At 44.8% G+C, this 14,593-nt stretch overlaps 1 protein-coding gene across 1 annotated transcript in view; it reads left to right on the top strand.

The window, feature by feature from the left end:
• The window catches only part of KIF11 (kinesin family member 11), a 246,006-nt gene extending 244,079 nt beyond the window's left edge, over window positions 1-1,927 (top strand). Inside the window, exon 23 of the mRNA XM_078643407.1 lies at window positions 1,301-1,927. Within this exon, the coding sequence (XP_078499533.1) occupies window positions 1,301-1,441 (141 nt within the window). The 3' untranslated portion in view covers window positions 1,442-1,927. The remainder of the gene's footprint in view (window positions 1-1,300) is intronic.
• The last annotated feature ends 12,666 nt before the right edge of the window (window positions 1,928-14,593 follow it).

Raw genomic sequence — 14,593 nt, 5'->3', positions numbered from 1 at the left:
AGATTCCTACTGGCTTTCATTTGACTAAACCAGTCATTCTACGATCTTTCTTTAAAAACCCAGCTACAGCAGCAGAAAGATAATTTCTTTCATATGACTATGTAGATGCCTCCGATTCTACATTGAGAAAACAAAGGACATATGCTAGTCAGATCAGCTTTTAGACTCTCATGGACCAACAGGAAGAGGCCATCCACTGCCCAAACAGGGACTTTGGCGTTCGTTCTCTGCTTACATTGACTTCTGTCCTACTAAGGTAAAGCATCCACACTGAGCACACATCCATCAGGAGCATGGCGTTAACTGTAGCACGCTATGCTAGAGTGCCTCGGCTAGGCATCTGCTGTGTACCCACCTGGAACAGCAGGTAAACATTTATTAGGCACTACTGCCTTGACACGGACGCAGAAGCTGATGCAGCAGTGGGACAGGCAGTCCTCCGAAACCTGTTGCGATAAAGGGAAGTATGCGTCCCCCCGCTCTATATGTATAATAATACGTACTGCTTACTAATCTGATACTGCCAGAGTAACACAGTTTAATGCTATTTAAATATACTGGCGATTCACAGCTTGATTGGGAATGACTCCAGCATATGAATATATAACAATTTTAATATTGGAGAACTGGAGTTACAGGTAAGTACCTACTTTCTTCTCTGCTCCTGGCCCCCTTTCTTTTTTGCATCCAATGCTTCCCTTACACATTGTTTTTTTTATCTGCCTACACTGACCTAATAGTACCCCCTTTGTTTCTTTACGTTGCTTGTGCCCTTTTATACAGAGTGTTTGCTTCTCCCATGTGCATTTTGTTCTGCATTCTGTTTTTATCGGTGTTGATTCTTTGTACACACAAACTACTACTGCAAACTTACTCTATTGCACTGAAAGAGTACAACAGTAAAAGTATACTTTAAGGACCAAAAAAAAAAATACTGATCAGACCATGGACTGGCACTGCAGACTTTACTCATGGTGGGTTTGTAGGCATTGATATCTAGGAGACGGGTGGTAATTATAACAAGAGTGAAATCAAAGTTGTTCTTGGTCACCTTTTATCTTTCGACTCTCATGCATGTCCAGTGGTGTCAACTTCTTCTGTTTTCAGCCAGGGTAGTAAGACTGCCATAAATGCTCTTGGATTTCTACGTTTTTACAGTACAGACATTAGTGTCTCAGGACGAGGAAGATAAAGTACTGATGTAAAGAATGTACCTAAGCCTTCTTTAAATAGGTTCTTCTAAGCTAAAATTTGATGTAACCACCAAGGTTTATAGAGTTTTTTCTTTTCTTCCTCTTAGCACAAGAAAGGCAATAAGAAAGAGAAAGAAAACAAAGCAAACACCACACTGCTGGAGAGACTGGAGAAATCTAAGATATTGGATGATGGCTCCGAGCAAATGCTTCCCAGATCTAAGCTGCCTTTAAGAATACAGAACTAACTGTTATTGTGTTAGATCCTCCATTACAAAATGTGTGTATTGGAACATTTTTAAATGTTTTGTTTGTCGTGTACATACAATTGATGTCAATGTGACAAACGTTTGTCTTTAGTTATGTGTTTTTACTATTTTCAGATGTATAAATATATTTATATCTATATATAATTCGCCATGCCGTAGTCTGCTCTTTGGGGTATTTAAAACATTTAGTAAACCTTAATGAACTTTAAGCTGTCAATAAATATTTCATGGATAACTTGTTTAGTTTCATGCTGTACGCATACTTTAGCCTGTTAGATCTACACACTTTCAACTGGAGAAAATGTCCCTAAAAGGACCCTTTTCATAAAGTGTTGAACGTACCTGTGCATACCTTTACATACTGTAATCCTTGTTCATGGAACCTGTATTACACAGAGTCCATGGGTCTCATTAGAGGTCCATGGTTTTGCTCTGTAGAATAAATATCTAGTTACATGCTCCAAACTTGCACATGCTTTTTTTTAACCTATACTAGAGGGAGACTTAAGGTGATGAGAGTAACAATATCTTTGTACCTTCTTAGTGAGCTAATGGACTAGTTGGGCCATTGATTAAATGTGGTGGATTCAATCATGGGCTACCCCATTAGGTTTTTACTGTCAAAATAAAGCGAAGGCTAAATGATCATTGTTTGAATCAAAATTTTTGATTGTTGGTAATGAAGTGGCAGCCTGCTTAAGTATTCAGCAGCATCCTATAATATGGTACGGAAAATTATCCCAAAGTCAGCTACAACTTTCTCAGAGATGCATGATGTTCTTGCAGATTCCCAATGTTTTTTCTAGCCTTCCGACCTGTCTGGAAAAGCTTTTCCCCAGCATTCTCTCTCCATTACTAGGCGGTGCAATTTGACTTCAGACTACCTCTGGACATGATGGTAGAGTTTATCAAGCACCAGCTAGCATATTGACATCGATTCCTGTTTTTCTGTGCCTCCTCAATGCTGAACGAGAGCTATTGAGGTTTCTCCATGCTGGAATTCCTCAGGATGTCCCACAGTTGAAGGATTCAGGGTTCAAGCCCTTATGAAGATGTCACAGAATGATGTCCTTAAGACCATCAAAACACCTGCTTATTTTGTTTGGGATCTGAGCATGCCACAGCCTGTGATTCTTCTCTGTACATCTGAGTCCCATCAGGGAGTGTAAGCAAAGTAGTTTTTGTCCAAGGCCTTCGGGAAAAAGATGAAGTAATCTTCTTTGCCCTCATGTAAGCCACTTGTCAGGGTAATGACCTTCCAAGAAATCTTCACATAAACACAAAAGAACCATATGAAGAAACTTCCTCCTCAAGGAAAATGTTCGGCTCCAGGACTGTTCAGAGTCTTGGTGCCATTCCTCAATGCTGAAAGTTTCCTTGTTCGATCAAACCCAGATCTTTTGACTGGGTGTGAGTGTTTGATTAGCTCAGATGCTCCGTCCATCACCACCCCCTTTTGTACCGCTTTGGCCGCCATAAGTGTGGCAGGGTATGCTCAGACGTGAGTCCCTGGCTCACTTTGCCACTGGATTCAAGCAAGCCGGGCTGAAGACGGCTGGAATGCCAGAAACCGGTCCTCGGAAGCTTGTTCCGGTCCAGGGAAGGCATGGCTTGGCAGTTCGGGCTGGACTGTTCCCATGAGGCACAGGGTCAGACTGATTTGCATATAGCCATGTCTGAACTGGGTTGGCAGAGTGGGCTAAAGAACGGTGATGGATCAAACCCAGATCTTTTGACTGGGTGTGAGTGTTTGATTGGTTCAGATGCTCCGTCCATCACCACCCCCTTTTGTACCGCTTTGGCCGCCATAAGTGTGGCAGGGTATGCTCAGACGTGAGTCCCTTGCTCACTTTGCCACTGGATTCAAGCAAGCCGGGCTAGACGGCTGGAATGCCAGAAACCGGTCCTCGGAAGCTTGTTTCCGGTCCAGGGAAGGCATGGCTTGGCAGTTCGGGCTGGACTGTTATCCAGTATTATGGGGGTCTTTCATAGATTGAGAAGACGTGTAATCCCCGTGCACTCCAATGTGTAGTAGATATTTCAAATCTGTTAGAACCTGATAGGTTTGGCGCTGCAGCCGTCTCACGTAGTCAGCCGTGCCTTTCAAAATATGAGGGTATGTTGTGAGTAGCGTCCACTACCCACCTGCCTGTGCGCTCAATGAACGTTGAAACACTGAGGTTTCTTCAAACAATAAAGTTTATTCTTGAAAGAATCTTGTAGTTTTTCAAAACCAATTCTTATTTGAAAGTTTCATTGATTCTCTTCATCTGATCATAATATCCATCTTATGATACAAATTACGACATGATTGCAATTGTTCACGTCCACCCAATGCATTTCGGGTCATTAGAATTGGACCCTTCGTCAGGGGTCTAGAAATAAGGGTTAAAACAGGACAAAATTAGTTACTCCACTAGCATAATACATTAATCTAACTCTATATTGCTCCGTGAACATGCAAATAAGCGATTGTCTGTGGGTTACGTGCTGGATAGAGAACTTGTGATGCATAGGACACTGGTGTACTGGCTGTAAAACGTAACAATAATTGAAAATGTGCGCTATGTGCATGAGACCGATAAATACCCGCTACCCCGTGTTTAAGTACGGAAAAGTGCACGGAATGAAACCAGATCAAAGCTTCCACCAGAACGTCAAAATGCCACGACATTAGACAAATAAAAACAAATGAACACACACACTCACGTTAGTACCGCAACATGCCGCGTCTCAAAAATATCGAGTGATTCACCCGCGAATAAGTCGTGCTGTGATTTGTGCAAAGGGTAGTCACATGTCTAGTTCTTATGGACCAATAGGAAAGACAGTGTACATTTTAACCCTCACCATGTGACCAGAGTACAAAAGCTTCAACAGCGGAAGTGTGTGGGAAATGCCCGTGATCGAATATCCTATGCTCGTTCTGTGCAATGTAAAATACCTATGCAAAATCCTACATGTTGATGACAAATTGTAAATGAACAAAAGAGTAAATAGGCAAATGTATGATACACAATATGATTTACATTCAAATCCAACAAATAATGGGGGCACAAAGGAAATGGTCAAACCAATGCGTAATGAGGCCATATGTAGTGTCTATTTATAGAAAGCAGGAAAGTTCGATCCGGTCATTCATCCGGATCGGATGAATGGAATTTAATTTTCTGATCCAAAAATCACTCTGCTCTTAGTCTCTGTTTCAAGGGGTCCATGTCTCGTCGTTGTGGAATGCTCTCCAACACCATGAACTTCAACTGTGATATTTGGTGCCCAGCTTCCTTCCAATGACAGGCTATGTTAGATTTCATGTTGGCTAGCCGTATATTACTCTTATGTTCTGTGATGCGGACTTTAATTTTACGTTCCGTTTGGCCCACGTACACTTTACCACAAGGGCATTTGATGACATATATGCAATTCGTAGTATTGCACGTGCTGGAATGATGAAGTTCAATGGTGTGACCTTTTGTGGGATGTCTGAAAGTTTTTCCTACCATCACGTTATTACAATGCGTACAGTTGTGACATTTAAGCATTCCTCTCCAATTCTCAGTCGCTTCTTTCCGTGAGTTCAAAAGTTCTTTGAGATTCTTAGATCTTTTGAAACACGAATGTGATCTTGTCACTGTATAGATCCTTAAGATCCGGTTCAGTTGCGATCAGCGACCAATGAGTGTTGATAATTTTTTTTTGATTTTGGATGATTCTGCAGAATACTTCAACACACACCGTCTTTTTACCAGCATCTTTCTCTTTGGTATGTAACAAGGTTTCTCTGCTCAATTTTTCAACCTTACGGAGCGATGTGTCCAAAATTTCTGAACTCACGGAAAGAAGCGACTGAGAATTGGAGAGGAATGCTTAAATGTCACAACTGTACGCATTGTAATAACGTGATGGTAGGAAAAACTTTCAGACATCCCACAAAAGGTCACACCATTGAACTTCATCATTCCAGCACGTGCGATACTACGAATTGCATATATGTCATCAAATGCCCTTGTGGTAAAGTGTACGTGGGCCAAACGGAACGTAAAATTAAAGTCCGCATCACAGAACATAAGAGTAATATACGGCTAGCCAACATGAAATCTAACATAGCCTGTCATTGGAAGGAAGCTGGGCACCAAATATCACAGTTGAAGTTCATGGTGTTGGAGAGCATTCCACAACGACGAGACATGGACCCCTTGAAACAGAGACTAAGAGCAGAGTTCTTTTGGATCAGAAAATTAAATTCCATTCATCCGATCGGGATGAATGACCGAATCGAATTTTCCTGCTTTCTATAAATAGACACTACATATGGCCTCATTACGCATTGGTTTGACCATTTCCTTTGTGCCCCCATTATTTGTTGGATTTGAATGTAAATCATATTGTGTATCATACATTTGCTAATTTACTCTTTTGTTCATTTACAATTTGTCATCAACATGTAGGATTTTGCATAGGTATTTTACATTGCACAGAACGAGCATAGGATATTCGATCACGGGCATTTCCCACACACTTCTGCTGTTGAAGCTTTTGTACTCTGGTCACATGGTGAGGGTTAAAATGTACACTGTCTTTCCTATTGGTCCATAAGAACTAGACATGTGACTACCCTTTGCACAAATCACAGCGCGACTTATTCGCGGGTGAATCACTCGATATTTTTGAGACGCGGCATGTTGCGGTACTAACGTGAGTGTGTGTTCATTCGTTGTTATTTGTCTAATGTCGTGGCATTTTGACGTTCTGGTGGAAGCTTTGATCTGGTTTCATTCCGTGCACTTTTCCGTACTTAAACACGGGGTAGCGGGTATTTATCGGTCTCATGCACATAGCGCACATTTTCAATGATTGTTACGTTTTACAGCCAGTACACCAGTGTCCTATGCATCACAAGTTCTCTATCCAGCACGTAACCCACAGACAATCGCTTATTTGCATGTTCACGGAGCAATATAGAGTTAGATTAATGTATTATGCTAGTGGAGTAACTAATTTGGTCCTGTTTTAACCCTTATTTCTAGACCCCTGACGAAGGGTCCAATTCTAATGACCCGAAATGCATTGGGTGGACGTGAACAATTGCAATCATGTCGTAATTTGTATCATAAGATGGATATTATGATCGGATGAAGAGAATCAATGAAACTTTCAAATAAGAATTGGTTTTGAAAAACTACAAGATTCTTTCAAGAATAAACTTTATTGTTTGAAGAAACCTCAGTGTTTCAACGTTCATTGAGCGCACAGGCAGGTGGGTAGTGGACGCTACTCACAACATACCCTCATGTCTTTCATAGATTCACATGCCTGAATAATTCCCCGTCGTCGAGACGGGAGTCTCCGGTACATAGAAAAGTAATGTCCTATAGACCTATATAGAGAGAAGTAGGCATAAGGGCCTCCCCTTAGTAGCCTATCTATGTCCTTTTGTAAAAAGGACCAAACTCCAGAAGAGAGCCAATCATCTATCACCTCCCTTTAGAACCTTCCTGTCAGGAGCCTCAGTCTCTCAGATTTTCTACCGCACGGTGTGCTAAGGGAGTCTCCACCGGAGTTCCCCTCAGGTTTCCTTTTTCCTAGCTTATTACTTCACAAATTTGGATTTCTTCACTTCTACTTTGACTATGCCTGATCCTCAAAAGAAGGGTCTCTTCAGGGCGTGTACTTCTTGTGGGGAAAAAAGAGGTTACAAGTGGAAGACCAGCATAAGACATGTTTATATTGTCTGTATCCGGACCATTCAGCAAAAGACTGCACAATTTGTAGAACCTTTTCTACAAAGACACTAAAAGACAGAGAAGGACGTCTTTTACTCTGGTTTAACAGGCTCAAGACCAGGGACAATCTCGAATCTTCAGAGGAAGATGAGTATTCTTCAGTTTCTTCAAAATTGTCTTTAAAGAGGCCATGGGTGGCTTCCCCTAGCCCTACAGACGCTCCTCCAAAGAAGGCTGTCAAAAAGCCTTCAGAGACCAAGTCCTCTGCATCTGACAAGGAGGCTCACACCTTCAAAAAGCCTGCGTCGTCGACGACCTCGTTGACGCCCTCATCGGCGCAAAAGAAAGCTGTGTGTCCTGTCTACGTTTCCATGCCGACGACGACAGTCTTAACGACGACAGCATCGTCAACGTTTTCTTCATCGACGACAACTACACCTTCATCGTCGGCGGGTAAGCCTTTGTCGATTATTCTCATAAAGAAGTAGACTACATCAGCGCCGACACCCGTGTCAACGACGAAACAAGCGCAGTTGACGTCCGTGCCGTCGACTAGGTCATCATCGTCGACGAGTGTACCGTTGACAAAGGATTCGACGACGAAGAAGGCACCGTCGACACTGGCATCGTCGAGGAAGGCATCGCCGACGGAGGCACCGCCGATAGAGCTACTGTCGTCGGCCACACCGTCGACGAAGACATCGTCGACGCCATCGTCGACGCCTCAATGGAAACAGTCGGCGACGGTTCCGCCGTCGATGAGGCAAGCACCGGAATTACAATCCGTAGACGGTGGGTCATCCAGGATCCTGCTGTCGACTAGCTCTGCCACGATAAAGAGCTCAAAAAAGGCGTTTACGCCAGAGTTAACGTCCCCAAGTAGGGTGCAAGGATTGCCACCAACTTGTCTCCTACAGGATGAGGAGTCGAATGAGGAGGAAAGCACACAGGCTACTAGTCCATCTGATCTAGTGGTCAAATGCCAAAGCACGGATAAGGATGTTGATGATGTTGACATTACACAGGAACATGATGTTCAGATGCAAATTGCGCCCATGGTATGTCTACCAGCATCTATAGTGTCTGATTTGCGATTTTTGATACAGGATTACAAACCGCGATTCCCGGAGTCCTCAGCTCCGGCAGCTAGACAGCCTCCTCCACCAACGGGGACGGCTCCGTCTCCACGGCCCAGACCACCGCCATTGGTACTCAATCAGGAAAGGGAACAGATACAAGATCCTCCATCATCGGACGATGAGGAAGGACAACAGGAGGAGGGGGAGATCCAAGATGACCCTTCCAATCATGATGACGGGGATGATTACATCATTTCTTCTCCTGCATCTCTGGAGCCCGCTACCTCAAGTTCGCCTCCAGCGGACATAGGAGGGTTACACAATCTGATGGAGAGAGCAGCCAAAAGGTTCCACATGATGATGGAGTCTCAAGAAACTGACTGCTTCCTTTACGATTTTAAGGAGCCACTTAGGAGAACAACCAGATCAATTCCCATAATTGACTATATATGGAAGGAGGGCCTGCAGTTGATGCAGACTCCAGCCTCCGTTTCAGCACTGGTTCCATGGCTGGACAAGAAATACAAGGCCCCAACATCAGCACCAGCCTGCCTTACAGGGCATCCCAAGCCAGACTGCGCAGAAACATTTCAGGAATCCTTCCTCTCCGCTAACAGCTCCACCAGATAAGGAGGGCAGGAAACTGGACAATATCGGAAAGCGTTTTTCCACCACCTTGGCAATGACTGTTAAAGCGGCAAATTCCATTGTGCTGCTAGGAAGGTATAATAGGCAGTTGTGAGCCGACATTGCTCCGTATTTATCTGAACTGCCAGACGCCACGAAGGAGGAAGTTCAATCCCTACTCCTAGAGGGTCAATCTTTGGCCTCTGAATTGATCAACTGTGCTCTGGATGTGGCAATGACGGGATTCAGACAGTTAGCAGGGGCAGCTGTCCTGCAAAGGCAAGGGTGGCTCAAATCTACCTCATTTCGACAGGAGTTACAATCTAAAGTCCTGGACATGCCATACGATGGACAACACCTGTTTGGAGCCAAGATCGATGAAGCGCTTCAAACAATAAAAAAGGACACGGACACAGCGAGAGCACTCGGCACGCTACAATTTAGGAACCAGTCCTTTCGAGGGAACAGAGGCAGAGGGCAAACCTCTTACAGAGGCAATTATCAAAATAGATCCTCATATTATTACAGCCAAGGCAAGTCTCAATACCAACAATAGCAGGGCAAACAGTCCTTCTTTGGAAAGTCCAACTTTAGGGGAAAGAACCAACAAAAGGCCACTGGCGGACGCCAATTACCTATTCCTACAGCCAGTCCATCCCACATCTTCTTTGAAAATTGGAGGAAAATTGACCGAATTCCTCAGCAATTGGAGGAGAATAACGGACCGATGGGTCCTCCAGTTAATACAATTTGGACATTCTATAGAATTCGAAAGTATTCCTCCTACAACCCCTCCTCACCCAATACCCCACAAAAACCTGCGATTGCTTCTTCAAGAAATCTCAATCATGCTACAAAAAGGAGCAATAGAGCGAGTACCTACAGCTCACAAGGGGAGAGGATTTTACTCCTGCTTCTTCCTCATTCAAAAGAAGGAAAAGAAATGGAGGCCCATTCTAGACCTCAGGGCACTCAATGCATTCTTAAAAAAGCAATTGTTCCGCATGGTCACGATTCAGGAGATCTTGGGTCTCTTGAAGGAGGGAGATTACATGCCGTCCTTAGATCTGCAGGACGCATACTTTCACGTCCCAGTCCACAAAAATCACAGGAAATTTCTAAGATTTGTAGTGGCGGGGCGGCACGATCAGTTCCGTGTCCTCCCTTTTGGCCTCAAGTCTGCGCCCCGGATCTTCACCAAGTGTCTCTCCCCGGTGGCTGCATTCCTCAGGCAGCATGGCCATCAAGTCTTCCCATATTTAGACGACTGGCTGGTGAAGGCACCATTCGTGACAGGCGCAAGCAAATCCTCCAACGCCTGTCTGAATCTCTTCAGGCCCTTGGGACTTACACTCAATCAAGAAGAAAAATCCACTTTACATCCCTCTCGAGTCATTACCTTCCTCGGAGCAACAATGGATACCAAAGCTGCAAAGGCATTCCCATCTCTGGAGAGAAAACGCAGACTCGTCTCTCTGGCCTCATCAGTGGCTTCAAAGAAAACTTTACCAGTCCGTACCTTCAAATCCCTCTTGGGAATGATGTCCTCGTGCATTCTGCTCATACCGCACCGTCGCCTCCGGATGCGTCCGCTCCAAGAGGCTTTGTCCAAATAGTGAACACAATGCACGGGGTCATTCGAAGACCGCATACAAATCACGATGCAAATAGCCAAAGCATTGCAGTGGTGGAGGTCGTTCGAAAACTTCTCGCAGGGATTGCCGTTCTTGCTTCCAGCAGCTCCTCATGTCATTACAACGGACGCCTCCCTGGAGGGTTGGGGAGCAGTCCTGCAGGAATTGCGGATCAGCGGCAGATGGTCAGAACCGGAAACGCAGCTCCATATCAACCTGCTGGAGCTAAGGGCAGTCTTCCTGCCCTTGCAGTCCTTCTTGCCAAGAATCAAGAACTCCCTTGTGCTCGTCAGGACCGACAACACCACGACGATGCACTACCTGAACAAACAGGGAGGGACGCGTTCGCTAACACTCTCACGAATCGCAGAAGATCTGGAAGTGGCTCATTCTCCACAATGTCTCGTTGAGGGTGGAGTAAGTCCCAGGCAAGGACAATGTCATAGCAGACGCCCTGAGCAGACAGAGGTCTTCATCGCACTAATGGGAGCTAGACATGACAACAACAGTTCACATCTTCTCAACGTGGGGAAGGCCGCAAATCGACCTATTTGCGACCAGGGAGAACACCAAATGCCAAAACTTCGCAAGTTGGCATCCCCAGTCAAGGTCTCTCGGAAAATGCATTTTCCATCGCATGGCGCAACATCTTTACGTACGCATTTCGGCCATTCCCAATGATTCCCAGAGTCCTCAGAAAGATGAAGGCAGAACCCTGCACTTTAATCCTGATAGCCCATTCTGGCCAAGGCAACATTGGTTCACAGACCTTCATCGCTTCTCACTGCAGCCGCCGATCCATTTACGTCAGCACCCATCTTTGCTCACGTTGATCAACAACCAGATTCAACATCCGGATCTGAAATCTCTCAGGTTATCGGCTTGGCTCCTGAGTACCGAGAATTCAGCACTCTGAACATCCCTCCGGATTGTAAAGACATCCTAGCCAGGGCAAAAGCGGACAGCACTAACTAGACTTATTCCTTAAAGTGGAAACGCTTCTGCATCTGGTGTGCGGACAAAGGTCTACGTCCCTTCGCCACCTCTCCAGAACAAATACTACCCTACTTGCTGCACTTGGCGCAGTCGGTCCTTGCCCACTCCTCCATAAGGGTACATTTGGCGGCGATCTCAAGGTTTAAAAGAACATCTAAAGGGCCATCTCTCTGGTCTAGTAGACTTATAAAACAATTCCTTAAAGGTCTCTATAGATCTTTTCCCCGACCACGGATGATACCTCCAACATGGCACCTAAATGTGGTTCTTAACCAACTGATGAAACACCCTTTTGAACCCATTCCCAGGGCAGACGTGAAATACATCTCGTGGAAGACGGCTCTCCTCCTGGCACTTACATCAGCAAGGAGGGTCAGTGAACTGCAGGCTCTTTCCATTCAAGACCCTTTCCTGCAGTTTAGGGATGACAGTGATTTTAAGGACCAACCCTATGTTTATTCCTAAAGACTTCCACTTAAATGAACCTGTGATTCTCAGATCATTCTTTCCCAATCCCAGCACTGCAGCTGAGAGATCACTGCACTCATTGGACCTTAAGAGATTTATAAAATTTTATATTGATAAAACCAAACATTTCAGAAAATCTAACCAACTCTTCATAGCCTTCAGTAGGCCTAGGAAGGGTCTACCGCTTACCAAACAAAGCATTTCCAGATGGATCTCTTCGGCGATTGCCTTCTGCCATGACAGAGCCTGACAGCCATTGCAATCTAAAATCAGGGCGCACTCTACAAGGGCCATGTCGACTTCTATGGCGCTATTTGCAGGTGTGCCAGTTCTCGACATCTGCAGGGCGGCAACGTGGAAGTCGCCGCATACCTTCACCAGGCACTACTGCCTGGATACAGAGCTGATGAAGGATGCTGCGGTGGGGCAGGCAGTGCTAAGCCATCTTTTCCAGTAAGGTGAGCCTTCCTCCATCCTTTTCTGGTATGCACATTTCTCTGTTATTGCTTCTGATTGATGTATAATGATGGTTTATAGTCGCATGATATGTATTATCTAATGACTTATATAAGATGCTCCTTCAGAAATGTGCACAAGATATTGCTTCCTACTCTGATTCAGGCATGTGAATCTATGAAAGACACCCATAATACTGGATAAGAAATGCGTTACTTACCTGTAACTGCAGTTATCCAGTATTGTTGTCTTTCATAGATTCACATGCAACCCTCCCGCCTCCCTTGGAAGGACTCACCTATCTCTCTATGAGTGCTACGCCTACTTAGCTTGGTGCGCATGAAAATCTGAGAGACTGAGGCTCCTGACAGGAAGGTTCTAGAGGGAGGTGATAGCTGATTGGCTCTCTTCTGGAGTTTGGTCCTTTTTACAAAAGGACATAGATAGGCTACTAAGGGGAGGCCCTTAGGCCTACTTCTCTCTATATATGTCTATAGGACATTACTTTTCTATGTACAGGAGACTCCCGTCTCGACGACGGGGAATGATTCAGGCATGTGAATCTATGAAAGACACCAATACTGGATAACTGCAGTTACAGGTAAGTAACGCATTTCTTCCCATGAGGCACAGGGTCAGACTGATTTGCATATAGCCATGTCTGAACTGGAGTGGCAGAGTGGGCTAAAGAACGGTGATGGATCAAACCCAGATCTTTTGACTGGGTGCGAGTGTTTGATTGGCTCAGATGCTCCGTCCATCACCACCCCCTTTTGTACCGCTTTGACAAGATCTCAAGGCAGAAAAAAAAGGAGACCAGAGTTCCTGATGGATACTTCTAACTGCAGATTTCACACCATGTGAATATTCCCAGTTTCAGGACTGAATCTGGAAAACCGAAAAGAAGTGCTCCTGCCAACAGATGAGTGTTGCCGTTTGACTCAGTGTCAACCTCTTTCTTCTCTTGAAGTGACAATCTAAACCACATATGCACGCTGATTTCAATTTCTTTCTGGTCCTATACACATGGATCTAGAGCTCCACTCCTTATCTTTTCACTCTGTGAAGTGAGTTTCCTCAGTTTTATTTCCAGTGTGCAGGGGAACATGTCTCACACTAAGACTAAAATGTTTAAGCCTTGTAGGAACTGTCTCAAACTAATGTCTTTGACAGATCCCCACAAGGTGTCTTTCTGGTGTTTGGAATCCGATAGAGACTTCTAGCTTCAGATTCCTTACCCCAGGTGTCTAACTAGATCTGGAAGGTTTTCAAGCAGTACCCCTGCATGCAGGTAGGTGGTATCGTTCTGTTTGGAGGTGTCCACGCCAGAAGTGACGTGTGCAGTACCTGTATAGGCGCAACCTCGGCGCCCTGACGTCAGTTCTTTCCTATCCGCACTAAATAGCACTGATCCGAATTGATATACTCCTCAGTCATTTGTTGATTTACCTTTTTCGACTTCTGTCAGACTTTTTCCAAGATTTTTCTCCTGGTGCAAGGATGTGTCCTAAGAAACTGGGTGGTTTCAAATCATGTGGGCCATGTCACAGGCAAATTTCGGTGACAGACCCCCACTTGGTGTGTTTGTGGTGCCTGGAGCCGGAACACAACTATAAGGCATGTGAAGAAAGAAGAGAGGCTCCACCGTCTGGATCCAAAAAGAGTTGTTCAATATTGATCAAACGAGTTCCTGGTGGACGATCAACTCTTTGTAGGCTATGTTGGAGCTAAGAAAGGGAAGGCAGTGCAGAAATGGTCCATCTCATGATGGATTGTACTTTGCATAAAGATCTGCTATGCACTGGCTAAAAAGCAACCACCTGCGGGTTTGCGGGCCTAATCTACCAGTGCCAAAGCTGGACCACTGTGTTAACTGACAAAGTTTTTTCCTGCAGGACTTTTTGATCTGAAATCTGTAACTTTGACCCACCTCCGTGGAGGTATTGCTTGGGTATCTAGTCTAAGGTAAGGAATCTGCAGCTAGACTTCTCTATCAGATGAGTAAGTTACTTACTTTCTGTAGCACCTTTTCTGGTAGCGACTATCTAGCTGCAGATTCCTTCTTTCTTTCTTAACGATCCTTCCCGCTCTGCAAACGGATCAGTGTAAGGGTCACCCTTCTAAGGGCCTTGGACATGCATACCAGTG

The sequence above is a fragment of the Lissotriton helveticus genome, chromosome 5_1 (genome assembly GCF_964261635.1).
Source record: "Lissotriton helveticus chromosome 5_1, aLisHel1.1, whole genome shotgun sequence".
NCBI classification, from domain to species: domain Eukaryota; kingdom Metazoa; phylum Chordata; class Amphibia; order Caudata; family Salamandridae; genus Lissotriton; species Lissotriton helveticus.
Note: the sequence above shows the minus strand (reverse complement) of the source record. Positions and strands in the feature narration are given on the sequence as shown.